This window comes from Erpetoichthys calabaricus, chromosome 17 (genome assembly GCF_900747795.2).
Source record: "Erpetoichthys calabaricus chromosome 17, fErpCal1.3, whole genome shotgun sequence".
NCBI lineage: Eukaryota > Metazoa > Chordata > Cladistia > Polypteriformes > Polypteridae > Erpetoichthys > Erpetoichthys calabaricus.
In genome coordinates, this window is record NC_041410.2 from 21186704 (window position 1) to 21200536 (window position 13833).

General features: G+C 42.8%; 1 protein-coding gene across 2 annotated transcripts in view; it reads right to left on the reverse strand.

The window, feature by feature from the left end:
• fam189a1 (family with sequence similarity 189 member A1) overlaps positions 1 to 13833 on the reverse strand; it is a 404507-nt gene that overhangs the window by 69702 nt on the left and 320972 nt on the right. For both annotated transcript variants that reach the window (XM_051920463.1, XM_051920464.1), the window contains exon 3: positions 10761 to 10871. In XM_051920463.1, the coding sequence (XP_051776423.1) occupies positions 10761 to 10871 (111 nt within the window). The remainder of the gene's footprint in view (positions 1 to 10760; positions 10872 to 13833) is intronic.

Here is a 13833-nt window from a genome sequence, read left to right on the forward strand (position 1 = left end):
GGAGAGCCAGAGTCAGGAGGAAGAGGACAAAGCTTGCCAGAGGGGAAGTGGAGGCGGAATGAGTAAGAGAGAAGGAAGGAAGGAAGGAAGGAAGGAAGGAAGGAAGGAAGGAAGGAAGGAAGGAAGGAAGGAAGGAAGGAAGGAAATAAAGACTTTGTTCTATTGTAGTTTGGTGCTTGGGGACTGTGCTGTGTTGTGGGTAGCAAACAAAAAAGCGCTTCCCATGTGAATAAACATGTGTTGTGTGGTAAACGTGTGTCGGGGTTTGGGCGGTTGGAGCGCCCTCTGGTGGCCACACTGCCTATACATTTCTCTATATATATCAATATTAAATATCCTTTCAGTATCAATCCATTACCTGAACTTGCATGTTCCATGTCAGGGTTGCTGGGTACTGGGGCCTATTCCAGGTGGCTACAGGTATAAGGGTCAGCCCAGAGTGGAGTACCAGTCAGGAGTTGGGCACACATCCACATCAGGCCATGTCAGAGTCACTAATTAAACTACCCTCTACAAATAAAGCCGATTGGCTCCAGCTCTGCACCTAAGTGCCGCCAGGATAAGCTAAAGCACACTGGGACCTTGAATAGGGTTTAGTGTACGGTTGACATCTTTTACTTTCACAGGACAGCCCCCTATATTACACCTCATTTAGGGGTCCCAACACATTCTTCTTTCTTTTTAAACATAACTAATGTCTTAACCTCCTTGGTATTAACCCTGAGTATCTCTTGAGAGCTCAGAATTCTATGTAAAGACGGTTAACCCCAAGTGTCTCTTGGGTGAAGCTGTTATGATATAAATGCAGCAAAATATGAAGAAATTCTGGAGGAAAACCTGCTGCAGTCTGAAAGAAATCTGCACTTTGGGAGAAGATTTGTTTTGCAGTAAGATGACAACCCAAAGTATAAAGTTAAAGCTACACAGCTAATTAAACCGGGTTTGCGAATAGCGGATGGAAGATGGCAGATGGTAAAAATGTCTACCATTGTTCACCAAATCACCATCTATTCATCTTCATCTTGTTCACCAAACTTCCATCCATTCATCTTCTTAACCCACTTATCCAGGGCAAGGCTGCAGGGCAGCTAGAGCCCATCCCAGAAATCATGGAGTGAGGCAGGAACAACACACAGACAGCCCATCACAGGGCGAAGACACACACACACACACACACACACACACACACACACACGGGCCAATTTAGCAACACCAGTTCACCTAACTGGCATGTCTTTGGACTGGAGCCCCCAGAAACACCTCACGTAACCTCACGGTAACAACATGCAAAGTCTACACAGGGAGCCCCTGGGACACAAACCCCAGTCTCCTTATTGCAAGGCAGTACCACTGTGCCACCATGTCACCCAGAAAGAGTTGATGATCAATTATTTAATTTCTAATGGATTCATAATGGTTTTAACTTATTATTCTCATTCTAATACTTTGACTTTATTATAAAGGTTTTAACTTATTATTCTAATGGTTTCAGCTCATTATTAGGCTTTCAGCTTATTATTGCGCTAGCTTGAACTTATTATTCAATTACTTCAATTCTCATGGTTTCTGCAGTAAAATGATAAGTAAATAAGCCCTCGCGTTCCTATTGTCTGTCAACTCGGGCCTTTACAGTCACATCAATGGAAGTATCCCGATAAATGAAGCGGCGTCACTTACTGCTTGTACTTATAGCTTTTGAAATGTTCAGGTGCTTATAGGCTAAGCAAGGATGAGTCCTGCACAGTGATGTTCAAAACAGGTGCCATGCGTCAAACATTTGAAACCACGCAGCGTGTAACTACAGTGCAGCCATGCATTCCGAAAGCTTTGATCAGTTTTGCCCAAGAACGCCAAAGTCTGAGATCATTCCACATGGAGGAATGAAATGAGGGAGAAAATCTGACCTCAGTAAAATGTCTTTTCAATTTAACTGTAGAGTTCAGCTGGGCCCACCTGCCCTTATTCAGCATGTGTCTGTGTGTGTGTGTGTGTGTGTGTGTGTGTGTGTGTGTGTGCGCGTGTAAAGTACATACAGGACATGGCCAAAAATTAAATGAACTTAGCAAAGGAAAAAGCTCATAGAAACATCTACATTTGTTCACCACATATCATTTAGTGAATACCATCGAAAAATCACATGCCACATAACTCACATACACACACACAGACACACGATCTGGTGATGCGGTGCCAAAAGCAGCCAGTGTGGCCTTCTTTGTCTGTCCAGCATTATTCTTTATTAGCCTGCATGTCTGACTCCGTCCTGCATTATTATCTAGGTGTCAGTTTAAAATTGTCAGTCTAGTTCATAACTCTGTCTTCAGTATTCTAGACATTTCTACGTTCTCTGCTCTTGTGGTCTCCCCTAACCCAAATAAAGACTAAGAGACCAGACGCATCCAAAGAAAACGGTAGCTTTACCATAACATTGAACACGCAAAGGAAGACAAACGCAGAAGCTAAGAAGAGCACAACATACCATTCTGAAGTCTAGCTCCCCCAGGTCAAGGCTGTGGGGTGTCGGAGCCCATCCCAACAGTCCTGGGTGCAAGACACAAAACAGCCCAGGTCAGCATGTCTGTTCCTCCCATGGCCCGCTCACTCACTCACACTCACACTTGTTCACCTGAGCAGTACATCTTTGGGACTGTAAGGCAAACACTGAAAGATACAGGAAGATCATGCAGACTCCACACAATTCCACAATGCTGCATTCGTGAGGTGGAAGCCCACCACAGCGCCAATCCACCGGCTTCTAGGAAGAATGGAAACATGGGAAAATGAATTACCTGACAGCCCTTCAGGGGTCTGCCTATTCAGGATGTTAATCGACTACTCCTATGAGGTAGAGAAAAGCCAAGCAAAATGACACCTTTTATTGGCTAACTAGAAAGATTACAATATGCAAGCTTTCGAGGCAACTCAGGCCCCTTCTTCAGGCAAGATGTAATACAGAGACTGAAGTTTCCTATGTTTATATACACACTCTAGGAAAGGAAACAACATTGGTAAAAATTTAAATGAGAGATTTTGAATGTAAAAAATTAATAGATTCATTCAGGCTAGGGTTAATTTAGCAAGAGAGAAAAGAACAATGTATTGTCAAGATCTCTGGATAAGATAACTGTCCAACAAAGTCTTTTGAAGTTTGTAATGAGTTTTTTCAAAACAATGTGGATCTGTAGACAGGTTGTCTGTCATTCTGAGAGATGTAAACAATCCTCATATCTGGCCATAAAACTCTTGTCTTTATTCAATCCATGTTGTAAAGTATTAAATTTTAGCATGAGTTTAACTTCCCATTCTTTTCTCTCTTGCTGTGTTTTGAAGTTGCCCATAAGCACTGTGACCTTAAAGTCCTTCTCACAGTGTCCACGGCTGTTGAAGTGGGCCGCCACAGGAACATCTGTGTTGCCATGTTTAATGTGGAACCTGTGTAAGTTCATTCTCTGGCGGAGTGTTTGTCCAGTTTCTCCCACATAGAGTGCAGTGTCAGGACATTTCATGCAGAAAATTAGGTAGACTACATTAGATGATCTGCAGGAAAATGATCCCTTGATGTGATGTTCAAGTCGGCAGTGTGGTATAACTATACGGTCTGTATCATAGATGTGGGCACATGTTTTGCATCTTTTCTGTAGGCATGGAGATGTGCCATTTTCTGTTGGTTCACTTAGGGAGCCTCGGACAATTAATTGTTGAAGGTTTGGTGGTTGTCTGTATGCCAGGAGGGGAGGTTCAGGAAATACATTTTTCAGTGTTTGGTCATTGTTTAGTATTGGCTGAAGTTCTTTTATAATTTTTCGAAGTGTTTCAAGATGTGGGTTGTAGGTGACAACAAGGGGGATGCGATCCTTGTTGTCTTTGTTTTTATATTCCAGAAGGTTGTCTCTGGGTATGGCAGTAGCTCTTCTTATTTGAGTGTCTGTTGTTTTCGGGGTGTAACCTTGTTTGATGAAATCTTGTCTGAGCTCCTGCAGTTGTTGATCATGGTCTGTTGGGTCTAAGCAAATACGATTGTACCGTATTGCTTGGCTGAAAATAATGGAGCGCCTTATATGCTTGGGGTGGAAGCTATCATTTTTCAGGTAGGTCCGTCTGTCTGTCGGTTTGTGAAAAATAGAAGTTACAAGGGTGTTGTCTTTCAGTTGAACGGTGGTGTCAAGGAAGCTGACTTCTGTTTTTGAGTAATTCAGCTTCAGCTTTATGTTTGGGTGAAAACAATTATATTCATTATGAAAATGGAGGAGGTCCTTTTCACTGGCAGTCCAGATTATGAAGATGTCATCTATGTAACGGAGATACAACATTGGTTTTACGATGCACATTGACATGAAATCTTCCTCCAATTTTGCCATAAAAAGATTTGCATAGTGAGGTGCAAACCGACATCCCATTGCAGTCCCCATTTGTTGTAAGTAGCAATCCTGTCCAAAAGAGAATAGATTATGTGTCAGAGTGAATTTTATCATTTCTATTACTGACTTTGTGGGTAACTCATGTTGTTTGAGGTACATTTCACATGCCAATATGCCATCATCATGGGGGATGTTAGTGTAAAGTGCCTCAACATCCATTGTGGCCAGTAAGGTTCCCTCAGGTAAGGGGCCTAAAGCAGACAGTTTTTTTAAGAAGTCAGTGGTGTCCTGGATGTAGCTGGTTGTGTTACGGGTGAGGGGTTTAAGGATGTGCTCCACCCAACCTGAAACATTTTCTGTAAGGGAGCCAATTCCTGAGATTATAGGCCTTCCTGGGTTCCCTTCTTTGTGGATTTTAGGAAGCATGTAGAAGTAACCCATTTTGGGGTTCTCAGGAATTAAACTGTTTACATGATCCCTGATGTCAAGAGGAAAGCTACTTACTATTTTTTTTAGTTCCTTTTTGTAGAGATCTGTTGGGTCTTCTTGCAGTTTGTGATAATGCATAGTATTGGACAATTGTCTTTGTGCCTCCTGTATGTAATCTGATGTGTTCATGATGACTAAAGCACCCCCTTTGTCTGCTGGTTTGATAATGATTTCTGTATTTTCCCTTAGTGAATGTATGGCTTTCCGCTCATCCCTAGTAATGTTTTCTATCCGATTTTGTTGCCTGTTTAAGATTCCTGTTTTCACTCTCTGTCGGAAGCAGTCTATATAATTATCCAGGGTAGAGTTTCTGCCAGCTTCTGGTGTCCATGTGGATTTATTGGTGGGGTTGTTGTAACTGCTTGTTGTTGGTTCCTGTGTGTTACTATTTTCTTTCTTGTGGAAAAATTCTTTTAGTCTGAGTTTTCTGAAGAATTCTTCCATATCACTGCAGAGTCTGATGTTGTCAATGGGCTTTGCAGGACAATATGAGAGTCCCTTTGTAAGTACCGACATCTCTGCTTCATTTGGTGTGTACGAGGAGAGATTAACAATGCAGGTCTGTTGCTCTTTGTTTTTTGCTATTAAGTGTCCAGCTTTCTCTCGTAGTCTATGTAGCTTTTTCTTTTTGTTAACAATAAGGAGTTTCTGGAGTCTTTTGTAATAGCAATGGAGCTCCTTTACCATCTCCTGCCTGTCATTTCCAAGGAGCAGGATGAGGTCTTGGATCTCTCTTTGCGTGTTCTTCTTGATGTTGTAGAAAATTTGGATTAAGTGGTTTCTTATCCTTGCGGATGTCCTAAAACAAAGTTGCTCTGCAAACCGAGTATTATAAGTGTGAATGGTTGGATTCCTTATCATGATGCCTTTCGGGATAAGATTTTCCTTTTTGCATTTAGTTAAGAAGAAGATGTTGCTGTCCATGTGTGCCAGTTTCTTCCACCGGGTCTTCAGTTCCATGTAGTAGCGGTACATTTCGGTGTCTTGTATATCTGTAGTACTAGGGTGCTGTACCGTGTTAGCCATTATGAATGTAGAGAAAAGCCAAGCAAAATGACACCTTTTATTGGCTAACTAGAAAGATTACAATATGCAAGCTTTCGAGGCAACTCAGGCCCCTTCTTCAGGCAAGATGTAATACAGAAACTGAAGTTTCCTATGTTTATATACACACTCTAGGACAAGAAACAACATTGGTAAAAATTTAAATGAGAGATTTTGAATGTAAAAAATTAATAGATTCATTCAGGCTAGGGTTAATTTAGCAAGAGAGAAAAGAACAATGTATTGTCAAGATCTCTGGATAAGATAACTGTCGAACAAAGTCTTTTGAAGTTTGTAATGAGTTTTTTCAAAACAATGTGGATCTGTAGACAGGTTGTCTGTCATTCTGAGAGATGTAAACAATCCTCATATCTGGCCATAAAACTCTTGTCTTTATTCAATCCATGTTGTAAAGTATTAAATTTTAGCATGAGTTTAACTTCCCATTCTTTTCTCTCTTGCTGTGTTTTGAAGTTGCCCATAAGCACTGTGACCTTAAAGTCCTTCTCACAGTGTCCATGGCTGTTGAAGTGGGCCGCCACAGGAACATCTGTGTTGCCATGTTTAATGTGGAACCTGTGTAAGTTCATTCTCTGGCGTATGAGGTACATAACGTACTTATCCAATCATCCATCCACCTTCTAAACTTGCTTATTCAGAGCAGGGTCACTTTGGCCTACCCCACCAAACATCGAGTGCAAGGCAGAAACAATCCCTGAAAAGGGGGACCAGTCCATCACAGGGTGGCACTTATCCACCATGACCAACAACACAGTCCTATAAATACCTGCTGTCCTTTTCCTAGCAGTTCTAACCTTCATTTCTCCCACCATTTTCCAACCCACTGAATCCAAACACAGGGTTACGGGGGTCTGCTGGAGCCAATCCCAGCCAACACAGGGCACAAGGTAGGAACCAAACCCGGGCAGGGTGCCAACCCACCGCAGGACACACACAAACACACCCACACACCAAGCACACACTAGGGGCAATTTAGAATCGCCAATCCACCTAACCAGCATGTGTTTGGACTGTGGGAGGAAACCGGAGAGCCCGGAGAAAACCCACGCAGACACGGGGAGAACATGCAAACTCCACGCAGGGAGGACCCGGGAAGCGAACCCGGGTCTTTATACTGCGAGGCAGCAGCGCTACCCACTGCGCCACCGTGCCGCCCAGGACAAGAAACAACATTGGTAAATCTTTAAATGAAAAAATTTAAATGTAAATGTAAAAAATTAATAGATTCATTCAGGCTAGGGTTAATTTAACAAGAGGGAGAAGAACAATGTATGGTCAATATCTCTGGATAAGATAACTGTCCAACAAAGTCTTTTGAAGTTTGTAATGAGTTTTTCAAAACAATGTGGGTCTGTAGTCAGGTTGTCTGTCATTCTGAGAGATGTAAACAATCCTCATATTTGGCCATAAAACTCTTGTCTTTATTCAAGCCATGTTGTAATGTACTGAATTTTAGCATGAGTTTAACTACCCATTCTTTTCTCTCTTGCTGTGTTTTGAAGTTGCCCATAAGCACTGTGACTTTAAAGTCCCTTTCACAGTGTCCATGGCTGTTGAAGTGGGCCGCTACAGGAACATCTGTGTTGCCACATTTAATGTGGAACCTGTGTAAATTCATTCTCTGGCGGAGTGTTTGTCCAGTTTCTCCCACATAGAGTGCAGTGTCATGCAGAGAATTAGGTAGTAGGAGAAAAGAATGGGGGCGGCACGGTGGCTCAGTGGGTAGCGCTGCTGCCTCGCAGTTGGGAGATCTGGGGACCTGGGTTCGATTCCCGGGTCCTCCCTGCGTGGAGTTTGCATGTTCTCCCCGTGTCTGCGTGGGTTTCCTCCAGGCGCTCCAGTTTCCTCCCACAGTCCAAAGACATGCAGGTTAGGTGGATTGGCGATTCTAAATTGTCCCTAGTGTGTGCTTGGTGTGTGGGTGTGTTTGTGTGTGTCCTGCGGTGGGTTGGCACCCTGCCCGGGATTGGTTCCTGCCTTGTGCCCTGTGTTGGCTGGGATTGGCTCCAGCAGACCCCCGTGACCCTGTGTTCGGATTCAGCGGGTTGGAAAATGGATGGAGAAAAGAATGGGCAGTCAAACTTATGCTAAAATTTAATACATTACAACATGGCTTGAATAAAGACAAGAGTTTTATGGCCAGATTTCAGGATTGCTTACATCTCTCAGAATGACAGACAACCTGTCTACAGATCCACAAATATTTTGAAAAACTCATTACAAACTTCAAAAGACTTTGTTGGACAGTTATCTTATCCAAAGATCTTGACCATACATTGTTCTTCTCCCTCTTGTTAAATTAACCCTAGCCTGAATGAATCTATTAATTTTTACATTTAAAATTTTTCATTTAAAGATTTACCAATGTTGTTTCTTGTCCTAGAGTGTGTATATAAACACAGGGAACTCCAGTTTCTGTATTCCATCTTGCCTGAAGAAGGAGCCTGAGTTGCCTTGAAAGCTTGCATATTGTAATCTTTTTAGTTAGCCAATAAAAGGTGTCATTTTGCTTAGCTTTTCTCTACTTCCTACATGTACTTCTTCACATTTACTGACATTAAATTTCATCTGTCACAAATCTGTCCAAGCCTGTATGCTGTCCAAGTCCTTCTGTAATTATATAACAGATTTGAGATTATCTGCCAATCCAGCTATCTTGGTATCATCTGCAAACTTAACCAGCTTGTTACTTATATTCATATCTAAATCATTTACAAATATTAAAAATAGCAGTGGCCCCTGCACGGACCCCTGTGAACACCAACTCTTAACATTGGCCAATTCTGTTACGGTTCCTTGCACCATCACCCTCTGCTTCCTGTGTCTGAGCCAGTTTTCTGCTTCTGTCTGGCCTCCTTGCCTGGCTACCACTTCTATGTTATCGACTCTCATCTTTCTTTCTTACATTCTGTATTATATGAGAGAAATGGTGCTGGCAACAGTAGGAGCAATTTGTTTTTTATTTGGCCCTCTTGACATTATTTAACGGCTCTTACACCTAATGCTATTGCAAATTCCCTACCCACCGATGCTACCAGGGCACACCACAATGGCAACCAATCTTCTCATCAGTGAAGGCCTAGACCTGTGGTGACAGCATGCACCTTGAAGCCACTAAGATGAAGATACCACGGGCACACACCATTCAGTCCTCTCCACAAGAAAGAAATCAGAAAGACAGAAATCTGTATGTTCACCTACTGTAGTTCTAGGAGAGGAGGTAGAAATAGTGAATGAATATAAATACTTATGAACTTACCTAGACAACAATCTTAACTGGAATACAAATACAAAAAAATTATTTTCTAAATGCAACCAGCACTTATTTCTCCTCCATAAACTCAAACTATTTAAAGTAGACAAGGACCTCATGTTGTCCTTCTATCGCAGTATGATCCAGTCTGTGATCACTTTCAGTTTCATTGCCTGGTTAAATAGTCTGACAAACCAAAACTCAAAAAAGCTCCAGCAGATTACGAAGTATGCAGCTAAAGTTATTGGGGCTGATGTAGATGATTTGACTACTGTGTGTGTCAGAGGGCAATGCTAAAGAAACTGGATATTCATCTCAACTGATGACAGACATCCATTACATGTAGAACCAAAGTTCAGTAAATCAGGAAGGATAGTTGCTTTGAAAACCCACACAAATCGCTCCAGAAACTCCTTTCTTCCTAGTGCCATACGACTTTTCAATAAGAAATATCGGAGATAATGTTTAAGGTTCTGATATATATCCTGTAACCTTTTTTTTTGGTGTAAATATGTATTATCTAACTGCCTTACCTTAACCTTTCTTATTTCTATTTGTCTGTTTTATTTCATTCTGTCTGTTATTAGATGCAACTGAGAAGGCAAATTTCATGTTTTCTTGTGTAACCATGACTAAATAAAGAAACCTAAACCTAAATCTAAACCTAAGCTACTGTGGAATCCGCACATTCTCAGGGTGTACTCACACTAGGCCTGTTTGTTCCGTACCGCACTCACACTGCGCTTAACCTTCTGGGCCCTGGCCCACTTTCATCATGAGCACTCAACTTCACGTAAAGCCAAAAACAAGATCCGAACACGGAGTGACAGCATGCATGTCAAAATGATTTTACTTATTTTGTGGTTGTTTTGGAGTTGTGTAGGGAAGGATAATGTTCTGCCTTCTTACAGATGGAGTGTGCAGTGCAGCGTTAATCGTGCTGCACGTCCAAGGAGATTTTTATGGTGACAAATGAGGTTATGGGAGGAAGTTGAATCTTTTCTTGCCAACTACAATTCACATTCATGTTCATTTTTTTTAACTCAAATGGTATTGAATGAAATGAGAATTGCATTATGTGACTTGTCGCATCATTGACGTCATGTCTGTTTTCTGTACTCGGGTATGTTTAGTGATCATCCATCAATCCATCCATTATCCAACCTGCTATATGCAAACTACAGGGTCACGGGAGTCTGCTGGAGCCAATCCCAGCCAACACAGGGCGCAAGGCAGGAAACAAACCCGGGCAGGGCGCCAGCCCACCGCAGACGTTCAGTGATCACATGGTTCCCAAATGCTGTTGAACCGTGCTCAGGTCCACCACTTCCAAACGGGCCAGGGCACGGTTCGGTTGGCCCGGCACGGAGCAATCACACTAGTCAAACAAACTAGACTTTGGGGGGTTACCTGCAGACAAACATGCTCGGGCACAGAATGATCTACCAGTGTGAGTACACCCTTAATGTCCTCTTTAGTCCTTTGAAGCAGTCAACACAATAACAGCATGGCGGCCAAGAGCGCTCATGTAGATCTACAGCAACAGGCAACCTTCCATGTTAATGTCATGCATTCTCTGCACACTGAGCACTTACCAGCTGACAGGCTTCCAGAGAATTGACCAGCTGGGCATTCTGGCATGACAAGATGGATCCAGCCAGGTTTAACATCACACACACGGCTGACAGCAGCATGAAAAAGGTAATCTGTGGCAGAAGAAGAGAGAGGACCGCAGGGTTAACACGTGGCTTATGGAGAGACTCACAGACTGATGAGAGAAAGAAAAAACAAACAATTACTATAGTTGACAACATGGCATGGCAATAAAAAAAACGCAAACATCGGCTTTGTGGGTGTTACATTTCACAGCCACACAGCATTTTCTTTCATGAGACAGCTTGGTAAACGTTTCCAGGCCTTTGATGAAGCCTTCAGAAAGGAGGGACTCTGCTCTGCGTTGGGGTGGCACTTTGTCTGTGTGCACAGATGGCATGTCTGATGAAGAGTGGCACTGCCATGCGCCACTGGAGCTCAAATTTGTCCTCATTTCACAAATCAGTTTAAAAAACACAAAGACTATTCTACAGGGTGCGCACAAAGTCCGTATATACCTATCTTTGGGAGGATTTTGAAAGCTAAAGGTTACCTCTTAGGAATCCAAAACATCTGTATGGGTCCCTCCATGATCTCTGCATAGCCGAATGCGCCACCAGGTTCTCCTGCTCATGTTCTGCAACATTTGCGGGGTGACCTTCTGGAACTTTCTTTTCCCCAGAAAAACACGTTTTGATTGCGGGAGCTGCGATAAATCGCGCACTCGTCAGAGAACATAACCTTTTCCTTCTCAGCATTTGTTGGAAATTGGTGCGGCATCAGATCACAAGCTTCCTGACGTCTGTCCAAGTTGGTATCTGATAACTCGTTAATGGGCAATGGACACCAGCATTTCATTTGCAAGTCCTGTTTGATGTGTTTTCGCATTGTCGATTCCGCTATTCCCAACTCAGCAGCACGTTTACGAGTGGATTTCATTAGGGATCGTTGGACAGACTCTGCCACATCTGCACACATTTCATGCCTTGTGGATGGTCTTCCACTTCATGGCGCATCTCGGACGCTGCCCGTTGCAAAAGCCTTCTTCTCCCACTGCAACAACGTCCTCTTTGTCGGCGATGCCTTCCCAAAACGCACAACAAAGTCATCCATGACATTTTTGATCAATTTCCCAGTAACAGGCCGCTCATGAACCCACACAGTGGCCACCAAACGCTCCTCGATCGTGAAAACACTTGTGTCAATCATCGCTTCGTCTTGGAACAACCTCCACGTTGTTGCGATTTCTTGAGCGGCAGCAGGTGGCAGCACCAGACGGGATGTCGGAAACACACCTCGAAATACCGGGAAGACTTGGGCTGATGTCCACAGGAACCAAATTGTCATGGTAATTCCTGTAAATGCTCCTAAAGATAGGGGTATACGGACTTTGTGCGCACCCTGTACTTTAGCATCTCCAACCCAGAAAGTTGGACATGGCTTTAAAGCATTCAGTGTGTTTTTATGGCCCTTCCACCCATTTTATGAATTTGCTTTTTGGATTTTGTGGCTGTGGGAGAGCAGCAGGAACCAATCACACCACGATTTGGCTAAAGGGAGCAGTCTGACTTTGAATGCCAGTCTGGCACCGGGCACACACGGGGTTCAGGGAGGCAATTTGTTATCACCAGGAGCAGCTCAGACTGGTGTGAGCTGATGACGCTAACCTTGTCTTACTGTGCTAACCTTATCGGAATATGGCACAGAAGTAGAGGCCATCAAGTACAGTGAGCATTCATATGAGGGGCCGTTTACCACATCGTTCATTCTTCACAGGACCTACCCATAGGAATGAAACATCAAAAATCCAATCTCCTTGATTAATATCTTTTTGGTTTCTCCTGGACAACAATGAGATCAGAAAGAAATACAAGGGAGACATGTTCTTTTGTCTCGTGCTTTTCAGAGTTTTCTCCTGAGACAAAATACCCGACAAGTGTCTCCTCTTGAGTTTCAGCAGAGATCTCAGCAAAGCCACACTTTATAAGTAGGATCTTGTTTTGTTTTGTTTTTGCAATTTAAAGTTTCTGCATTGCGTGCTCAGTCATATATGGTGAAACGTATGGAGAGCTCTTTATGGTAATAAAGCACTTCACCATGATTGCTTCGGAATGATACTTTAAGGTGCTCTAATTTCTATTGCTGTGCTCCGATTACATTACACTCATTCTGGAAGAAAAGGCAGGCAGGGTGGCCTAAGACTTTGGACTTCAAGGCCTGAGGTTGTGGGTTTAAATCCCACTTCTGACACCAGTGTGTGACCACAAACAAGTCACTTCACCTGCCTGTGCACCAATTAGAGCTAATGAAAGAAATGGAACTGATTGGATCTCAAATACTGTAAGTCTTAATTGGATTAAGACATCAGTCCAATAATAAGTAAAAAAAAAAAATATACAAATGAAGTCTAGGAAGAAATGAAAGCAAGACTAGAAAGAGATCTCACAAAATATAATGTGCTTTTTCAAACCAAGTTCTCCATTTTGACTCCTTTTCCCTCAGTTGTATCTCACGTCTCCTTTCTGTCTAAAGCTTTGTCTCCTTTAGGAACTTTAGGAGAAACATCTGTGAAAACGTTGATTCCTAAATGAAATTTAAAGTCTCCTGAGCCATCAACGATCAACCTTTGAGCGTTAACACTTTCCTACAGGACTACATATTGAGATGCTTGCACTGTGTACTGAAGTGGATACACCACATGGTCTCAGTCCCTACATGCAAATCCTTTAAATGGTGAACATTTATTGAATTGGCTCTACTTAATTTTTCAAGCATTGGCTACTGAGTTAGAGATGAAAACGTTGAGAAGGTTCTAAACAGGTGTTGTGGAAGGATATCCAGACAAACACCGAATGTCCCAAAACACACACTGTTTATTGTCCTGCACACAACACAGTGCTCTAATCAACCCAAACTCAGTCCCTTCTTTCTTTACTCTTCTTCTTCTTTTCCTTCTGTCACCTTTACTCCTCCACACACAAGCTCCGTCTCCTTCCTCCTGACTCCGGCTCATCTACTGGAGCGAGGCGGCCCCCTTTATAATGCCCCGGATGTGCTCCAGGTGCTTCCTGATAG